Source organism: Trichoderma evansii, assembly GCF_050947405.1.
Source record: "Trichoderma evansii strain SZMC 28006 chromosome Unknown GGI43scaffold_5, whole genome shotgun sequence".
NCBI classification, from domain to species: domain Eukaryota; kingdom Fungi; phylum Ascomycota; class Sordariomycetes; order Hypocreales; family Hypocreaceae; genus Trichoderma; species Trichoderma evansii.
This window is the reverse complement of record NW_028145201.1, coordinates 1,448,698-1,466,510: the sequence shown is the minus strand read 5'-3', so window position 1 is coordinate 1,466,510 and position 17,813 is coordinate 1,448,698. Positions and strand designations below refer to the sequence as shown.

The 17,813-nt window shown below is 49.0% G+C and overlaps 7 protein-coding genes across 7 annotated transcripts; 2 read left to right on the top strand and 5 right to left on the bottom strand.

The window, feature by feature from the left end:
• Positions 1–128: 128 nt before the first annotated feature.
• GGI43DRAFT_317254 (S-adenosyl-L-methionine-dependent methyltransferase) lies at positions 129–1,730 on the bottom strand. Its single transcript, XM_083201791.1, has 3 exons — positions 1,296–1,730; positions 908–1,229; positions 129–839 (listed from the first exon to the last, which is right to left on the bottom strand). The coding sequence occupies exons 1-3, from the start codon at positions 1,535–1,537 to the stop codon at positions 252–254; spliced, it is 1,152 nt and encodes a 383-aa protein (XP_083062877.1). The 5' UTR covers positions 1,538–1,730; the 3' UTR covers positions 129–251.
• Positions 1,731–2,901: 1,171 nt separating this feature from the next.
• On the bottom strand, positions 2,902–4,807 carry GGI43DRAFT_382014 (uncharacterized protein; the record flags this gene model as incomplete). The annotated part of the gene is made up of 2 exons (XM_083203203.1): positions 2,902–4,007; positions 4,072–4,807. 2 exons carry the CDS (start codon positions 4,805–4,807, stop codon positions 2,902–2,904), a joined length of 1,842 nt encoding a protein of 613 aa, XP_083062876.1.
• A 432-nt stretch (positions 4,808–5,239) lies between these two features.
• On the bottom strand, positions 5,240–7,666 carry GGI43DRAFT_317241 (uncharacterized protein). The gene is made up of 2 exons (XM_083201790.1): positions 7,033–7,666; positions 5,240–6,965 (listed from the first exon to the last, which is right to left on the bottom strand). The coding sequence occupies exons 1-2, from the start codon at positions 7,520–7,522 to the stop codon at positions 5,647–5,649; spliced, it is 1,809 nt and encodes a 602-aa protein (XP_083062875.1). The 5' UTR covers positions 7,523–7,666; the 3' UTR covers positions 5,240–5,646.
• A 2,051-nt stretch (positions 7,667–9,717) lies between these two features.
• On the bottom strand, positions 9,718–11,133 carry GGI43DRAFT_432880 (uncharacterized protein; the record flags this gene model as incomplete). Its single annotated transcript, XM_083209660.1, has 2 exons — positions 9,718–10,389; positions 10,464–11,133. The coding sequence occupies 2 exons, from the start codon at positions 11,131–11,133 to the stop codon at positions 10,031–10,033; spliced, it is 1,029 nt and encodes a 342-aa protein (XP_083062874.1). The 3' UTR covers positions 9,718–10,030.
• A 579-nt stretch (positions 11,134–11,712) lies between these two features.
• Positions 11,713–13,061, top strand: GGI43DRAFT_382011 (uncharacterized protein; the record flags this gene model as incomplete). Its single annotated transcript, XM_083203202.1, has 2 exons — positions 11,713–12,516; positions 12,597–13,061. 2 exons carry the CDS (start codon positions 11,713–11,715, stop codon positions 13,059–13,061), a joined length of 1,269 nt encoding a protein of 422 aa, XP_083062873.1.
• Positions 13,062–13,924: 863 nt separating this feature from the next.
• GGI43DRAFT_317195 (uncharacterized protein) lies at positions 13,925–15,359 on the top strand. Its single transcript, XM_083201789.1, has one exon. It carries the CDS (start codon positions 14,160–14,162, stop codon positions 14,910–14,912), a length of 753 nt encoding a protein of 250 aa, XP_083062872.1. The 5' UTR covers positions 13,925–14,159; the 3' UTR covers positions 14,913–15,359.
• Positions 15,360–15,499: 140 nt separating this feature from the next.
• On the bottom strand, positions 15,500–17,375 carry GGI43DRAFT_421728 (uncharacterized protein; the record flags this gene model as incomplete). The annotated part of the gene is made up of 3 exons (XM_083208000.1): positions 15,500–15,853; positions 15,912–16,361; positions 16,428–17,375. 3 exons carry the CDS (start codon positions 17,373–17,375, stop codon positions 15,500–15,502), a joined length of 1,752 nt encoding a protein of 583 aa, XP_083062871.1.
• Positions 17,376–17,813: the final 438 nt, after the last annotated feature.

Here is a 17,813-nt window from a genome sequence, read left to right as displayed (position 1 = left end):
AAGGGTGAGGGGCGGTGTACCTGCAGCCTGCAGGCATCGATGTCAGCTCAATGCATTCAAATGATCTTATTGGATAGCGACAAGTCTCCGTGCAACCACACTAATTGAGGCACAAAGAAGTACTCCATATAGCCTGGTAATAATTTAAAAATACTATATTTATTTGTGAAAACCATATTATTAAATCTTTAGATATGCTTGCTGCACCAGCTAGTAGCCCTAAAAAGCCTCATTCATCTAAGCAAACACCTTCAATACTCCGGCTTGCGGCCTACCATCAGATACATCGGTGTAAACAGCTTCTTCTTCCCTCCCTCAACAAGTGCATCTGCTGCCTTTGCAAGACTCTGGGCAGTCTTCCTGGTACCAGACGGAGCAATCCCCAATAGCTCCAGAACTGAAATAAAAGCATGCGACACCTCTCTGCCGAAGCGATTCATTCTTACAACCGTAAACACATCCGCCAGCGTCTGCGCGTAACGAAGGTCAGTGCCCAGAGGCCAGTACCACGGAGCAACGCTGGTCTCGTTACTATAATCCTCTGCGAGATCGTAGTGTGTTTCGAGAGTGAACCCTGCGCCTTGAATGGCGGCGAGGCCGTCTTCCACTTTGAGCATTTGAGCAATACCATCGCCCTGCTCGATATCGAGACGTATTTGACGATGAGTTAGATCGTCATTATTGTAGGCATCTGTCATGAACCATTCGTAGACGCCAAACACGCCACCTGGTTTGAGAACACGAAAGATTTCTCTGTAGGCGCTTTCGAGGTTCGGTGCATGAACTGTAGCTTCGATTACGTATACGGCATCGAACGAGTTATCGGGGAATGGTAGGTTCTGCGAAATACAAAGTATGTTAGTTTTTCGTAGCTATTGTTTTACCGTTATAGAAGTGGAAGCCATACCATGAAATCTCCCTGAACAAAGTCAAGCTTGTGAGTAAGCTTTTCCTTGACTGCGTATTGCTTTGCTCGGCTGATTTGGTAAGAATTGATATTCAGACCGGTGACGTGGGCTCCAGTAAATTTGACGATTTCTCGTGCTGGTCCTCCAACGCCACAGCCAACATCCAGCACCCGCATCCCAGGCTTGATGCCAATGCTGCTTGCTAGATAGTGTTCATGTCGAGCCACGGCTTGGCCGAATCTCTCTCCATATGCAAACCTGCAAAAGTGGAATGCCTCGCCCCAACCATATTCGTAGAGATCGGTCGCCAAGTTGTAATACCTGTTTCGTACAGTTCCAGTTAGCAATAATCTTTTGGCAAAAGAGAACGAAGGAAGGTTCCCATACTGTCTTGTCAGGCTAGCATAATCATTGACCCGAGATTGTCGAATGGCCTCGGTCTCATCTTCAGCTTTTTTGTCATCCCAGTGTTGAAAGTATTCAACTACAGCTGCCTTGTGTGCCTCGTTGTCTTTATTTATCATGGCACTGAGACCGCCTTGAGATTTTGACGAGCTTTTGTGCAAGACTTTATCAAACGCCATATTTCTGGCTTGGTCAGCCGGGAGAAGTGCTTGAGTTTCGGCCATTGTTGTGGGTAATTTCGTATGTAGAACACAAAGACAGGGCGAGAAATGAGAGGAATAGAATGATTTTGAATATGGAATCTGAAGTTGATGGAATTAAAAACAAAGAGAGTTATAGATTCTTATACTTGTAGACAATAGCATTTCGTCTTTATCATCTGGACTGAATCAATCAACTACACGCAGCTTGACAGTGTTGCCGACCTGTCGTATCACAAGCGCGCTTCCGAATACGAATGCGGTATCCGCATATATTATGCGCGTATAAGTTTACGTTATACGCGTACTTCGCAGGTACGTGCTCATGATACGCGTATAAGTCTCAAGGCAACTCAAGCGCTATCCAATCAGCTCTTTCAATGTTATTATAAATTGCGATGCAGCTCGTATTATCTAGGGCGTGCATCTAATAATACGCGTAAATACAATCTTGATGGTGCATCTTGAGCTGTTTCGGGGGTCAGAGTCGTATTACAAATTCGAGAAAAGGGCTCACGCTCGCGGAAGAGTTGCTATATGGAGCAAGTAGAAATTATTTCTGGGCTTATCCATAGATGAACGACCTAATTCGCATTGAAATTCCCTGAATGAGTAAGTACGTATAGATGGCGTAATTTGACTTGTCCTGGTGTAGTTTTGACCACAGAGGAAAAAGCGGGAATCCACTTGTCTCACTGGATAAGCTGTACAATCCCTCTGAACTGGATATTAAGAAGGGTCTTGTATTATCTCCTTTTCATTGCATGAATATCAGTAATCTCTAAAGCATACTGTATGGCTAATGCAGGTTGATGCAAGTTACACACATCTCCGTGGCTGGAACAACATACTCGCCAACATCAGCATCCAGGCTTCCCCTGACGATAGAATCCCCAAACAGTTAGTGTTAATTATCTGAAAGAGTAGATATATTCAAATTCTCCTTCTATACTAATTGTACAAAACCGGGCGGATTCCCCCGCTGCATCTAACATAATGAAAGTCCCTCCCGCTTCTGTCCCTCCAAGCCTAACCGTTTTCTCTGCTTTAGAATCAAGCAGCTCCGTTTTTATCCCTCAGAGTAGTTTCCCTCCAATAACTTTACTTGTTCTGAATCTATATTAATAACCCAATCTTAACTTGGATCTCCCCTTATCCCACCCTCAAGGGTTTCGGGGAAATGGGGCGACAGGGGACTCAGAGATGGATTCCAGGGCCTAGGCTAAAATAATATAGCATAAAATCACAATTTGGAAATATCATTTAGTAGTAAAACGATATATGCTTTTTTTTTTTTAACAATGTAGCGATAAATACTAGTTTTAAGCATTCCAAAAGCTTTTCATACATATAACTTTTTCTCGTAATCAAATCACATAAATATCTCATTAGTATCCGAAATCCTCCCAAACCACATCTTCGCCCTCTAGCCAACCCCTTAATGAGGTCAGAAGTGATGCTCCCGTACATAGGTAGAATTTCTTTCCGCCTCCCATTGTGCCTTCGAAATCCCGAGTGTTGATCCGTCGCTCTTCTACCGTTGCCCCGCGCTCGCTGATTTTCTCAATCAGCTTCTTGGTTTCGTCTGAAGCGAGCGATCCCGTTGCGAAGATGGTGCTCTTCTCTGCTAATCCGGGGATCTTGTCGAAGGTGTGTATTGCTAGAGGAAGATCCTCGCCACGTATAGTCCATAGCAGCGTCAAAGGTACGGAGGCGTCGAGCACAGCTTTAGCCTGAGCGAGGAGAGGTGTGATGCCGACGCCGCCGGCAACGAAGACGGGGTCTTTGGCTGCCGTAGAGGTGGAAGTTGGCAATTTGAAGGAGTCTTTACCGCCAAAGCCCATGACAGAGATGTCTAATGGAGCTGCAGTGTTGTGGCGCCAGAGGAACTTCGTGACAGGGCCGTGGAGGCGGGCTGTGATTTGGAAGAGGTCCTTTCCGGAGAGAGAGTTTGGCGGGCTGGAGACTGTAAAAGTGCGAACATAATCGTCGTTGAGGGACTGGGGGTCGCGGTCGTTCATGTGGGCATAGCCGTTGTCGAGTTCTGTTTCGAAGCTCATGGTGATGTGGTGGCCTGGTTGCCACTGGGGCAAGTCACGGGGGTTTATCGTCTCGAGCTTGAATGTGAAGACGGCGATTGTCGGTGAGAGAATCTCTCTTGATACGAGAGTGGCATTGATGTCTGGACGATCTGCCGATGCCAAGGCGGGAGCTCTTTCGGAGAGGAGATATCGGACGGGAGGGTTGTAGGGAGAGGGTTCGTTGGGAGTGCCGCGGAAGGGGAGGCTGGCTTTGACGAGTTGAGAGGCCGAGACGGTGATTTTGACGGCCATGTTGGAGCGGGGGAGGAGGGCGGCGGCTTCTTTTCCGAGGAGGATGGTGGTGTGGCCGGTGAGGTAGAGGGCGTCGGAGGTGTCGTAGTCGGGGATGACGATGCCGATGAGGGGGTTGACTTTGAGGTTTCCTAGGGATTGGTATAATCTGTTTCCAGAGTCTGAGGCGCGTTTTGTTAGTATACAGTATATTATGAGGATATAAAGAGATGGCTGAGAACTCACATTCTGGATATACCAACTCTACTCCTCCTTCATCATTCTGCAACACTCTAATGAAACCTTTCGGTCCTCCTCTGTGGTTCGTATCCATGGTTTCTCCATCTGTGCTCGACATAAAGAACATGTCTGCTCTCTCAATCAATGCAATTGCCTCTGGCGGTAGAGTCCCATCTGGACCTCCGGCTATCAACTCAGCCTGAGGTACAATCGGTTCCAGGGCCTTTTTGTTGATATACTTGGGACAATTGCCTAGACTCTCCTGCACATGCAACGCCAGCTGGACTTCTTTGTCGGGGCCCGCCATGTCTCCTCCAGCAATGAGACGACCAGCGAGCTTAACGCGGTCGCGAGTTTCGAGATCGATGGATAGGGCTGACATCATTTTGCCTCCTTCGGGTCTTATAATACCCTCATCACCCGGCTCACTGCTCACTTTGCTGTCTGATGATTTCCAGAAAGCACCATATACCGGATCGTACTCTTTGTCTACAGCACTCCTAATTCCCAAAACTCCTTCCGCTACAGGTCTCGCAAAACCCCTTTCACCACCCCAAATCGTCGTCCACGGCCTCCCTTCATCATCCAAGGTTCCGAGCGCAACGAGCTGTGAGTGCATCACTCGTACGGCATACGACATGGGGAATCCGCGCGAAGTCGGATTCTCAAAGTGAGGATTCCGGGCCTCGCGGTGCATGGCCCGCTCGCCCTCGTGCCAGCCGTCGGATATGAAGGACGGCATTGCGGCGTCGAAAAAGATAGAAGCGTTGGTGGTGATGAAGCTGGGGGGTGTGATTGGCAGGGACAGCAGCTGTGTGAGATTATAGGAGATTTGGGAGAGAAGCATGCCTTGTCATGGCAGCTATAAGTGAGATGCTGATAGAAAGGAAGAGGAGATGAGATGGGGTGAGAAGAGTTCAATGGAAAACAGGGCAGAAGTTGGGGAGCAATGCACGTCCTGGAGAGACCAATCAATGATTAGATGGGACAGGCATCGGCGTGGCGTTCACTCAAATCAAAAAAAGATGCCGCTGCTGCGGCGTTGTCTGGAGATACTGACAAATCATTCGGCTGTAAATGCACCCTAGGTTTTTTCAAGTTACTCTATTCGGATTCGTCGATGTTAGCGCTGACTACTCATCCAAAGGTTAAAGACAAATCTGGAGAAGAATGAAACCCCCGCATAAGAAGGCTGAAGAATCCCGGCACTTGACTCCGGATGTGGAATCTTTCTGCGAATTGTCTCATCTACATTTTTTGTTATTGTAGAAGCTAACAAGATGCTTTTCTCTTCTCTATTTAAAACCGCTGATGATTATGGTAAGAGTACAATGCACTTGAATCTATATCTCAACGCCTATGTCTCTCAGATCCAAGGGTGGTATATTGGTTGTAGTATATGAATTCCGTCCTGGGCAATACCGACTTTGTCTGCCGTCTGCCTCAACCTTTCCTCGCCTGACGCCTTACGTTTATCGTAGATCATAATCAAAATAATAGTAGTAATATGAGTTAAATAAATAAGGAGAAAAGTTTTAAGTTCCGAACCTGCCGGGACACGAATTAGGAGGTAGGCTAGCTCTAATATCTACCACTGTTCTGCGCTTCAACATCATAGCTATAAGACGCTCCTGATTGAGCCTGGGGGTTGTAGTAGTCCTGGGTATTTTGGCGAACTGGTGGTCTGATGCTGGGCGGCAAGCGCTGTCCGGGGTAGGAATTGTCTGCGGGTGGAGAGCGATTGGCATTGGACATTGGCTCGGTCATTTGTCGCAGAGGGGGGCGATTGGGATTAGACATTGGCTCAGTCATTTGTCGCTGAGGGGAGAATCGCATTCCGCGCAGAGGTACTTGATTTGACGAGCTTGTTGTGCTTCTCATAGGTCCCTGGGGTGCTCTGGAGTATGCTGATCCGGCTGTAGATGGCGCTGGGCTGGATCGACCCTCATTGTTAAAGGTGTATGACCTTGGAGGCGGGCCTCGGAAAGATTGGTTGTCGTTCTGCATTTGCTGGTTTCCACCATAGCTGTCAACGAATCGAGGCGGGATTGGCCTTGCGGTTGGCGCGTATAGTGGAGATGCTGCCGCCGAACCCATGCTGATGGGGCTCTCAGTGAATGGCTCCTGGCGAGACGAGGAGTTTGAGGTATTCCTCATATGGTTCGGGTCCGGTCCAGCGCCACCACTGGTTCTGAATGAGTCTCCCGTTTCAGATCGCTGAAGGCGCGGCATAGCAGGAAGCATGTCATCTGGCGAGGACGATCTTGGATTTGAGTACCCCATATCAGCAGCCGAGCTGATCAACGGAGCTCGAGCTGAGTAGGTCGTGGTCGTGGTGGCTCCCGTCATGCTTCGCTGTGGGATTGGCCGCTTGAAGTCGTTGACAGGGGTACCTGGACTCGAGGTATAAGTCGGCAAAGGTGGCTGCGGCGCCGCGAAGCCGAGGTTTGGCAAAGTCGGGAGTGAGGCGTCCGGATGGACTTCGCCCTTTTCGTTCATGGCTGCCTTCATCCTGTCGACTTGGCCTTTGGCAAGCGCCTTGTTGACAGTCTTGGTGACAATCTTGAGCAGGGAGTTGTTGACTTTTCGCTCACAGTAGCCGGTGAGACCGCCATCGTCACGAGGAATCCAGTGGAAAAGGAAAAAGACATAGAAGAGGGTAGCGGAAATCAGGTACAGGGCCGAAAAGACCCAGATGACTAGAGTAAAGCACATGCCTCCGAGAATGGCAGCCTGTCGGAAATCTGATTGTGCGAGTGTCTTGATCTTGTCGAAGAAGGAGGAAAGGGAGCCCTCGACTGAACTCTCGGAAACAGCGAGCTTCGCCATGTAGACAGATCGCAAAGTGAGTGCGTTTACAACTTGACGTGGGCTGGTGCAAAAGAGGACACGGATCCATGCTATAAGTGAAGAAGATGGTCAGTAAGATGAGATGAGATGGCCAAGAAACCAATGACTGATACGCACATTGAAAGCTGAAATATGTAAATAAGGCAATATACTCAGCACCCTTTTTACTCTTGGTGAGTTCTGTAAAGACAAGAAATCGTCTGAATCCTTGCCCTGATCCAAGACGAATAGACTCCCAGCGCACAGCAAGACTGTCCAGATAGACCTCAGCAACGTTGCCTCTCTTAATCTTTCGCGCAGCACGGATCCATTCGAAGCCGAGATTGATAAAGGACAAGATAATACAGCCTGAGAAGATCCATCTTGAGATGTCAATGGGAATGGCGGGCTCGATTTCGGATGACCATCGGTTGAAGACGAGAAGCTGGACGGCAGTAAAGGTATCGACTCCGTAGACGGCGAGTGAGATGATGAGACCTATCCAGAGGGTGATGTAGGCAAAGATGGGACCGCAGCCCTTGGCCTTGAAGTCGCCGAGGTTGATGTAGTCCCATTTCTGGTCGGTATATTGCCGGACCTCTTTGCTTCGGTGAGTGAGGCAGCCCATTTTGTCGGTTTTGTTTGATGTTAATACGATCAATCACCACACGTGCTCTAGCAAAAAGCTGAAAATCCGCTGGTAAAAGGGTTATAACACGTATAAAAAAAAATAGGGAGAAAAAAAGAGAGAGAATGAATTGAGATGCAATCTCAAACAAAAAAACGAAAAACAATTGTCTCGTAGAGAGTGTATTGTACGGTCCTGCCGATAGAAAGCACTCGTCGTCCCTCGCCTGCGAAGTTACGACGGCGCTGCCTCAGCAAAAGACAACAAAAAAAGAACGACGGAACCAGGGATGAAACTGCACGCTGCGAACCTGAAAACAGAAAAGAGAAAAAAGAAGAGAAATAAACGACTGGCGTCTATTCAAGAAGAAAACCAAAAGCGCCAACGGACTGGCATGAGTGGGCAATTTGCTGCAGCTAAGAAAAGAAGCGTGAGCCCTTATTCCTAGACAAGGCGGCGAATTGGGAAAAGAGGCGCTGAGCGAATGAGACAGACCAGCGCCAAACAGTTCCCCCCATGCAGGAGCCCGTCAAAAAGGGCGAATTGGGATCGGCCAGCGAAAGCAGTGCGGCTAAAAAGAGAAGAAGCGGAATGGAGAAGAGAAGGAGGGAAAAAGAGAGGGAAATGAGTGAATGGTTGGCTGGGCTAAAGGCACAGAGGCATCGATAGGAATGGGAGGGTGGTCTTGGCGTCGCAGAATGAGCCCCTTGAGCGTGTGTCAAGATGGCTGGGGGGTGTGTTTGGAGTAGGCGATAGTATGAAGTCGCCAAAAGAAGCAGAATAGCCGTTGACTATCTGACAGCAGTGGTCAAAAGAGTGAAAGGTGCTGAATAGCTGTTGTTGGCGGCAACATTGTTGCTAAAGTGAGGTGAGGTTGAGGATGGAGATGAAGGAGAGCAAATGCTGCTACTACGATATCAGCTCAGTGGGTAGCATTGATATTTAGCACCACCACTGCTACCGTTACTACTATATTGTTCATGGCATTACTACATCATCTAGATGGAGCAGATAAGTGAAATGAGATGAAATGCCTTGCGCTAGTCAGTACATTGTCTGTACATTATGCTTGGGCTCGCGATGAAGAGATGAGATGAGGTCCTCCCCCATTAGTGCCATCACCAAACTATTGGACATGGAGTCGTCATGCAAGTACTTTGCGCTGCAGCATTGGCGCCGCGTCTGCACAAGTCACTCCCTTGTCTCCCTGCCCGCATCGCTCGCTCGCTTAATGCTATTCCCGGCGAACCCTCTTTACTCTTCACTCTGTCGCAATCTCTCTAGCCTCGCACCTTCACAGGCCTCCTCCCGAGTTTAGCGCGCCCGAGCGAGCCCATCTTGAAACCGCCTCTGCAAGGCCCCTGAGTGGCCGCCATGCAGCCGATCTACTCAGCACTACAGCGGACGCTCAGGCACCTGTGGCCTGTGATTGGCGCGCGGCTTGGGGGCACCCCTGCGGCTTTTGAAGCTGCTAAAGCTCGGCCGGTCTGGGGAGGGGATGCTTTGGGCGGCGATCTTTGGCTGCTTCCGGTTTCACATTGATCCAACAGCTCTCTGGTTTGTCCTTTTTCCCGCTCGGTGTGCTGAGCGGCAAGGCCGTGATGCTGTTTGTGGAGGCTGGATGTCATTGTCTGGGCTTGGCGTGCCGAACAATAAAACAAGAAGTGGCTATCGAATACATGTAATTTTATACAAGCAATCCATAATAATAGCAACTGCGGTGGATTGGAGATACGTGTAATATCACCCATGGAGCGATAATAGCGCGGCACAGATTAGCTGTAATTTACGGAGCGCGCTAAATTAACAGCATCAAGCCAGAGTTCATGGCCAGGTTCCCCTCCATCCAAAATCCCTCTCTGGCCATATCGCGGCATACAGACTGCCCTTTTGTGCCTCTTGTGCCCTGCACCATTGGCTTGAAACACGCTATGCCCACCGTGACATCAGCTCCGTTCCGACGGCTCGTTTTGTTGAAACATCCATTCGATCTTAGCCTCAGCTGTTAGTCCACCTGTAAGCATGCCACATGCTACAAACAGTAGTATTCTCCATCTGATATCAATGTGATATAGCATTCTGCATACTCTAGGATTCAAATCGCTGCTATGATGCCATTTTCTGCCCAAGACAACCCATGTCATCTAATAAGCACGGGCCAAGCGCGGGACACATCGCGGGACGATGCCTCGTGGAGTATTAATTTACACATCATTACATGCTTGGCGTGAATGCATTTACAACCTCAGACGGCCCGCCCTTGCGAGCTCTCTTGCAATTCACCAAAGCGTCGAGTAATTAATATAGTAACCATTTATTCGCCTACAAAACACTCATCATTTTACCTGCGGAAATAGCATACTTGTTCTTCTCTACCCTGTCTGGGACAATACATAACAAATGGCACAGCAGCCCCAGCCCAAAGACGCATGTGCCAGTCAACATCGCCAAGTAATCTTGGCATATCTTCCCAGTTAAATCGAAACTGAAACAACCATGCATCAATTATCAGATATGGGTAGAAAAAGCGCTCATATCCAATCCGTCCCAGCTCCCTCTCAGGCTGCCCAGAATCGGCAAATGACGACGTCTGGCACTCATAGAGGTGTCCATATCGGAAAAGGAATCAGTCTGGTTATAAAAGTCATTGAGCCTTATATTATGTAGCTTTCGAATGTCTTTAAGAGCCCTGTAGACGTTCAACACGCTGAGTCCCTCGAATGGCTCTTCTAGAGGCCAGCTGCGGAAAACCCCACTCAAACTGTTTACAAGATGTTCCCTAACCTTTTGATTAGATGTGAGAGCTGTATCATGGACGTCATTCAACATTTCATCAATGTAGTATTGCCTCCTTTGATCAATCGCATCTGAGACCTCAGTTAGCTATCGGATACTAACGATGGTAGTACATGTATTCCCGTTAGGTGGGCACTTACCGAACCGATGATAGATTCTGGTACTGGCATGCCCAAGGTATGCATACGACCCCTGGTCTGTATTATAATGGATTTCGAAAATATTTCGAAGCATTCCTCATCTCCAAACACCCAGGACGAAAAGAACGAGAATAAAAGGTTCTCGTTGTAGGGATAACGACCAGGCACTGGTGGGAATCGAAGCCGAACCAAATTATGGCATTGGTAGGCATCGATGATGACAGCTAACTGAGCACCGAGCTTGGGTTCACTTTTTACTCCATCAAGGTGGAAATGCTCACCATGCATTGCAAGTATTAGTTTGTGCAATACCCGCGAGCTCCACCCTTCGACTGTAATGGTGTACTTGTAGCCCTGTTCGGAGATGTTACTCTCCTTCCAGTCTTCAGCTGCAAGGTCTCGAAAGTATACAGATGCGTTTTTAAGCTTTTGTGAAGAAACCCGCCATGACACATCTTTTCTTGGATTCTTTGATGCTGGATAGCTGACCCCAGTATCTCGAAATTCTCCCTTTTTATCTAGCAAATGGCTCTTGTAGATATTGGTATCATCATCGTGCAGCTCCAAATGATTGTCCCACAAATCATCCTGGTCTGCTTTTTTGAACGGTCGATTGGGATAACGAAGTATGAGGAGCGTGTCCCCTTTGTTATCAATTATGAAGGTTGTAGTCATTGTTAGAGGACTATAGCACAAAAACAGGAGTTTACCGATTGTAGGACACTGAGTAATGAGAGAAGAATTGACAAGAAAGTGGTGGTTTTAGGATCCTGAGTACTGAGAAGATTTGATGGCTACATGGTGATTTATATGTCATCTTTCAATGGCGTTCAATGCTCAATGACATGTGCTCTATACTATATGTTGTGCGAGTACAGTTCAAACGACCATAGTAGAAGCGCAAAATGTTCAGATACTACAAGAATATTTACAGGAGCTGTGTTTTTCCTGTTCTCACATTTGTTTCCTTCGGGGCGATTGGGAGTTTGGCAATGTTGAAGACGCTGCTCAAACAAAGAGCTGGCTTGCACAATGAAACACTATATAAACAAAATAAACAGCACAAGCATCCCTTTGTTAGCAAAGAACAAAGAATATAGTAATATGGTTAATAAAATAGTCATTATAAAGCTTTGAGGCAATGTTTAATTCTTTTTTAAACCAATGTCTGGCATATGGCATTCACCTTGTTCTGTCTTTATCCTTCATCTCGTATTTCCTATACGTACTTCTCTGACACGGACTTTCATCAAAATGGCATCCGAGAATAAACTCAACACGTCTGAATTTGAACTTCTTGAAGACACAGGTCAAGGTACTGTGTTCGCCATCAAGAAAGATGATCCTGGCGTAAAATACATTGCTCAGCCCTACGGTGTTCTGGATGCATCTGATGTTGAGGATACGAACAAGCAGAAAACTGCTGACGAAGCGCTGGCATTTTACAATCTTATGTACAACTTCAAAGTCAGATCTGCTGTCGCTCAAATCTTCAACCACGAAAACATCATCTCCATCGCCAGCTACATAAGAACACATCCCGTGGTGAAAGGTTCAGAGCGCGCCCATCTCGAAGAGTATATCGTATGGGATTATTGCAACGCCTCAAATCTCAGTGCCCTTTTCCAAAGCAAGCCCTATGAGTCTACCAAATTTTATCTACCCGAATCACTCTGCTGGCATGTCTTGACGTCGCTTCTCAGCGCCATAACGTACCTCCACGACGGAAAGCGCCTCTTTCTAGATACGCAGGCACCGGCAGGAGAAGAAAAGAGGATGTGGGAATCTGTAGATCAGGATTGGTGTCCGATCCTGCACCGGGCGATTGAGCCGAGGAACATTTTCTTTCAGCATCCTCGTGGCATTGAGACGTATGGCTTGTGCAAGCTGGGCAATTTTGAGCATGCTGCGGTGACGAACCATGTGATTACGCCTGATGGAGAAGATGTCATGGAAAAGGATGTTGAAATCAGCAGAGCGATGGCGCCGTATCGCGGACTTGAAACTCTGGATATAACACGCCATCAGCTGCTTGAAAGCGCTGAAACGTACACGGTGGTATGTTAAAATGACTCAACTTATCATGTTTCTCTACACTTTCATGTGAAATGTTACGATGAAGGCTGACCATGGCATAGGACAATCGCCCCTATACCGTTGCCGATGAGCTCTCTTCTATTGGGTCCGTCATATTCACCATGATGACAGGTCGGAAGCCAGTCATGTACTGTGAGAAATACAGCTGTTGCCACATCACGTCTACCTCTCAAGACTGCGAGCAAACATCTCACGACCAACAAAAGACTAGACAATTCCACCTCCATCAACGGCCACGTCATCCCAGCTGTCACAAGCCAACCATCAACACCGACAGCTATCTAGCCAAGGTGCAATACTCGGAAAATTTACGAAACATGGTACAATTCCTGCTTGATTTCCACCCAGGCAGCGAGACGCGGATGGACCGAGTCCTGCCGACAACCATGCTCGTGATGCAGCATTATCAGCACTGGAAGCTTCATAGCGACGAAGGGAAGCTGTACAAGGACATTGAAGACGACATGACTGCGCGATGCTTGGCGAAGATGGGGATGGAGAATTAAAACTGGGCCGTGGTTCCTCGGTCCCTAACTGTAAGCTTGTGGAGCTCTCCCTCTGGATCTAATAAAACGGGCATCATTTAGCTTGCATGCCGCTAAAGAAAGATGGTGCGTCGAGGGATATTCGCGCATCATTTGCTCGGATAACGGTACGAATACTCGTATGCGAGGATCTGTAATAGATTGTCGTTGATCGATTATCGTATCGCGAACGAGAGGGGAAAGTCATGGTTTGTTTAGATAGAGTTTTCAGCACTGTTTTCCATCAGAGTTCAATAGACGAATAACTTCACTTTTTGGCTTGAGGCCCCCTCGTGTGATAAACTCTTTTCTCCTCCTCCACATGGCACTGACAGCTTGGGGTATTGTTTCAACAAAGTCTATGATATCATATGATGTAATAAAACAATCAGCCAGTTTGAGAGTATCAAGACAAACACAGAGTATCAAAATAATACAGCACAGCATCAATAAATACACGCATCGACTCGACGCATTCAAATCCTCTGTTCCGTCTAATTTACGAAAATGCCCCCAAAGCCATGCACGCATGCGCTCTAGTCGCAAACCGCGGGGATTTAGCGAACCCTGCCTCCGCGCAACCGCTAGAACTAATCCAGAAACCCGCTAACTAACTCGCAGCTCAGCTAACCGCTGCTGCTAGCAGTAGCAGTAGCAGTCATTCCTTTTGCTGCTATCCGCTCCTCCAACCTCCAAAGTCTCGTGTGTCTCACAGCGAGAGTAAGCTGCTAATATCGGAACAGCGCCTCCTCCTGTTACACGGCGCCTTCGTGTAAGGCCAAAAAGACTAAACAGAAAAGAGGCGTTTTCCGACTCTCTCGCCCGACTGCCCGGTTCGTTCCAGGAGAGCGAGCAAACAGTTCGGCTCGTGACGCGGGTGCCGTCCAGCCTCTTTTTCTCGCTTCGTCGTTTTCATCCTCGGCTTCTCGCTCCTTCTACTTGTTTCGCTCCTCGTCGCTCGCAGGTCGACTTTTGCTCTCCCTGCTTAGCTACCCGAAACACCACATCCCAAATCTAGAACCGCAAACCATACAACGAGAAGAAGGCCAGAATTCCAGTACTTCCGCGACTCAACCAACCATGGCAGCTCCCAGCGCCACGCCTCCTCTCCTCCTCACCAAGCGTCTTAACGCTTTCCTCCACTCCCACCAAAGCGCCCATCTGCCGACTCTCCTCCTCACCACCTCCCAAGGAAAGCTACTCGCACATGCCTCCTCCCAGCCCGTCACTGTGCTGCGAACTCACGCCACCGTCGCGGCCTCTCTCCTCGCCATCCACACATCTTCCTCCGCCGCCATTCCAACAGCCCTGCCCGGATCGCGTACGCCCGATCCGATAGTCAGCTCTCCTGGAAGCCCCCACGGGAGCGACAACTACCACGATTTCGACCACGACGAGCACAGCAGCCAGGAAGACGCGGCCGATCCATCCGACCCGACGCGGTCGAGCCACAGACCCAGAAGTACCATCAGGCCAGTCACTATCACTGTCCAGCTTAGTGAGGGCACAGTCATCATCCGCCGCCTAAAATGCGGACTTCTCTTTGTGTGCGTTGGCCCTGCGGCATATAACCTGCAGGACCAGCTCCACCACTCGTCGCACTCACATCACGAAAACGGCGATGGGGTCGGTAGCCCAAGCGAGGTGGAAAGCCTGATTAGTGCTGGCGGCCTGACGACTTCAAGCCTGGAGAGCGCGAGTGCTGCGCCTGTGGTTGCCATGAGGAGACACGCCTCAGAACTGGCGAGATGGTTGGATGAGAAGCTCGGAACGTTGAGAGTTCCTGAAGAGGGTATCGGTGTTATCGACCTTCATGCGCCAGCGCACGTATAAGGGGTAGAGTCAAAGACGAGATTGGTGAATGTTGAAAGGGAAGAGGGAAAATGGATTATTCAAGTAACTATATGTATATGGGCGTTTGGTTTTTTTGTGCGGCTTTTTCTTTTGGTACATTTTGCATCCATCATTCAGGGGGTAAAATTAAGCAATAGGGAGACACTTTACTTTAAGTCTTGTAATACTCGCGGCGTTCAGGATTATATATCGAGATGAACAGCAACGGAAATACAATTATTCTATCACTTGTAACATCAGTGCTCTGAGTGCCTATTAAAGCTCATGTGAATTCATATCAGGGCCAGCCACTATAGATGCTTGGGCTCATGATATCTGTACATGTATACCTATATATACATACGCCACCCCATCCGTCACAAAAATAAGTTTATTACAGAACAGAGTGCATCCCATGCTTCCTTTGTTCTCCTTTGCCGGTTTGTCTTGGTAGAATTATTATAAACGCCATCCCAATGCAATAAAAGCGAGCCGTCCACCCCCTTCCGGTATTTCTACACATGCCGACCCCATGTTTAATATCACAAATATAGTTGTCAGTCTTCGAAATGCTGCCGCTGAAAATTTCACTCAATACTCATTCGCATAATACCATCATTCGTATCCGTCATTCCCTGAAGGCCAACTCTTCCCTTTCTGACTTGGCCTGTTGAGCCTACGGGGGGATTCGCTGGCGTTCCTCCCAAGCTTCCTGATTCACTTTGCCCGCTGCTACCTCTGTCACCGCCAGTGCTGCCAGGTCGTGAACCCCAGGGCATTACGTCGCGCTGCATGGGGCTTTGTACTATGGGTGAGTTGTGTACGCTTATACTGGGGCTGACGGCGCGACGCTTGAAGCTGGTCGGATCAAAGTCATCGTCTCGACGACGCTTATTATTGATTCGCCTTGTAATCTCCGCAGCACTGGGCAATTGACCATTCTATGATAATTATGAATTAGAGTAGCCCAGACGCAGACCGAGGCGTGTATATACTTACATAGAAGCCCCCAGCGTTTAAGGAAGGCGAATCCATATTGGCGTCTTCGCTCATCCCTGACGATGAGCCGCGAGGCAAGAAAGTTGCCCCAGGAGGCGGCGTTCTGGTTCCGCTCGATTCGGAAAACGTATCCCAAAATTGTTTGCCTTTAGAATTCTTCATAGCCTGCTGCTTGAAACTACTTCCCAGGCCTGCGCTCAAATCGCTCATTGGGTCGTCTGCTGGAATCTCTTCCAGCACTTCTTGAGTGCTGGTGAGATTGGGTGATGAATGAGTTGTTGTCATAGCGCTGTGATCAGCACCTGTGGATTGCTGATGGCGAGGCTCGAAATCGACATCACTTTCACGGACTTGTTTCACGATTTCTGCTTCTCGCATGAATTCGGATTCAGCCGGTGAGCCCTCTTCTGCTAGAGCGGCCCTGATGCGTGCAAATGCTTTTGCTTTGGGCTAAGAGCAAGTTAGTTATGTGGTCGTTTATGAATAATCACGACTGATTCTTATATTAGCTCTTACCAAGAGATTCCCCCGCCGTGTAACAACTCGCCGTATCACGCTCTTCTGATCACCACTGCTGCCTTCTGCGGGTCCACCTTCATCGATATCTCTCGACGAGATGTGGAGTTGATTCGCTTGCCAGCTTATACTTTCTCTCCTGGCTCGCGCTGCTGCTGAGTTGTTAGGGGGAGACTTTGAAAGGACAGCCGAAGCAAGGTTAAATCCTAGACCAAGGGGGCCGTGTGGCTTCTTCTTTGGGTGTTTACGATGTCGCTGTCGGTGCTGGAAGCTTGCCAGGCTACCCATGGATGGCGAACCAAAAGCACCGATTCCAGAGCCCTGTCCTATGGGCATGCCCGTCCTGGACACTTGAGGTGTTGTCACGAAGGGCTCGTCCATGTCTTCATCCATATCTTCATCTTCTGAAGAGGAGCTGGATGAGTCCGATGGAACAACATGGTTGCTTCCAAGCGAAGTGCTGATGTTGTGTCGCTCCTGGTCACCCATCATAGACCACAGCGACGTTGATGTCTGCTCTGCCCCTCCATATGGACCCCTTCGTGCGGGAATGTTCATACCCCGCTCCCCTATGACAGGTGACGAGTCTGGAGAAGGCTGCTCAGCCAGGATCGAGTGGTGGAGGCTGGTCGCGGCACGCGAGAAGTCAAGGCCTCGGGAGCGGCGGGGTAGGAGGCTAGTGGGAGAGGCGTAGGTGTGCGAGTGGTCCATCTTGGGCGATAACGGGGCTGGCCGTATGTAGGCGCCGGATGGAGTGCCGGGAGGAGGCGAGACCTGCCGGGTCGGCATATGTATCGACAGGCGTCGCGGCGTGACGGGTAGCTGAAGGCGATCGAGGCTGCTATCGTCCTTGGAGGTCCTCCTTGAGGCATCAACAATATGGGGGCTCGGCGAGAGCTTCGACGGCGTGCCGGTGCTGTCAGACAGCGAGCGGGTCTTGAATGTCATTGGCGATCGCAGTTGGGCAGCAGTGGACGCAAAATCTCCGCTCTCTTGGCTGCGTCCTTGGCTATCCTCTGAGTCCATTATCACAGCATCGCTAAAGGCCATGCCAGACAGGCCTCTGGGCCTCTCCATGATGGCCGCCGCGTGGGAGGGAAAAAGTATTGTGATATCAAGCTTGCGCCGAGAACCAGCAACTATCTCGATTGTCTCACTCTGGCCGGGGAAACGAATGACGTCTTGGTCGCCGATCCCGCCGGATGAGATGCTCGGTCATTAACAGATATGTAGAGAGGACTGCCGTATGATGTGATTTGTCGAGATGCGACTGCAAGGACAGCGACAAAATACGATCAGCGAGTCACGGCATCGAAGGCCAGCTTGTCGCGAAGAGGAAACAGAGAGACGAGAGGAGTGCGCGAGAGCCAATCAATGCAAGACGGC

Coding starts and splice junctions, on each gene's coding strand:
- GGI43DRAFT_317254 (XM_083201791.1), bottom strand. CDS start 1,537: ATGGCCGAAACTCAAGCACTTCTCCCGGCTGACCAAGCCAGAAATATG. Junction 1,230..1,295: donor TATGCTAGCCTGACAAGACA/GTATGGGAACCT, acceptor TGTACGAAACAG/GTATTACAACTTGGCGACCG. Junction 840..907: donor TTGTTCAGGGAGATTTCATG/GTATGGCTTCCA, acceptor TGTATTTCGCAG/AACCTACCATTCCCCGATAA.
- GGI43DRAFT_317241 (XM_083201790.1), bottom strand. CDS start 7,522: ATGGGCTGCCTCACTCACCGAAGCAAAGAGGTCCGGCAATATACCGAC. Junction 6,966..7,032: donor TACATATTTCAGCTTTCAAT/GTGCGTATCAGT, acceptor CTTCACTTATAG/CATGGATCCGTGTCCTCTTT.
- GGI43DRAFT_317195 (XM_083201789.1), top strand. CDS start 14,160: ATGGCAGCTCCCAGCGCCACGCCTCCTCTCCTCCTCACCAAGCGTCTT.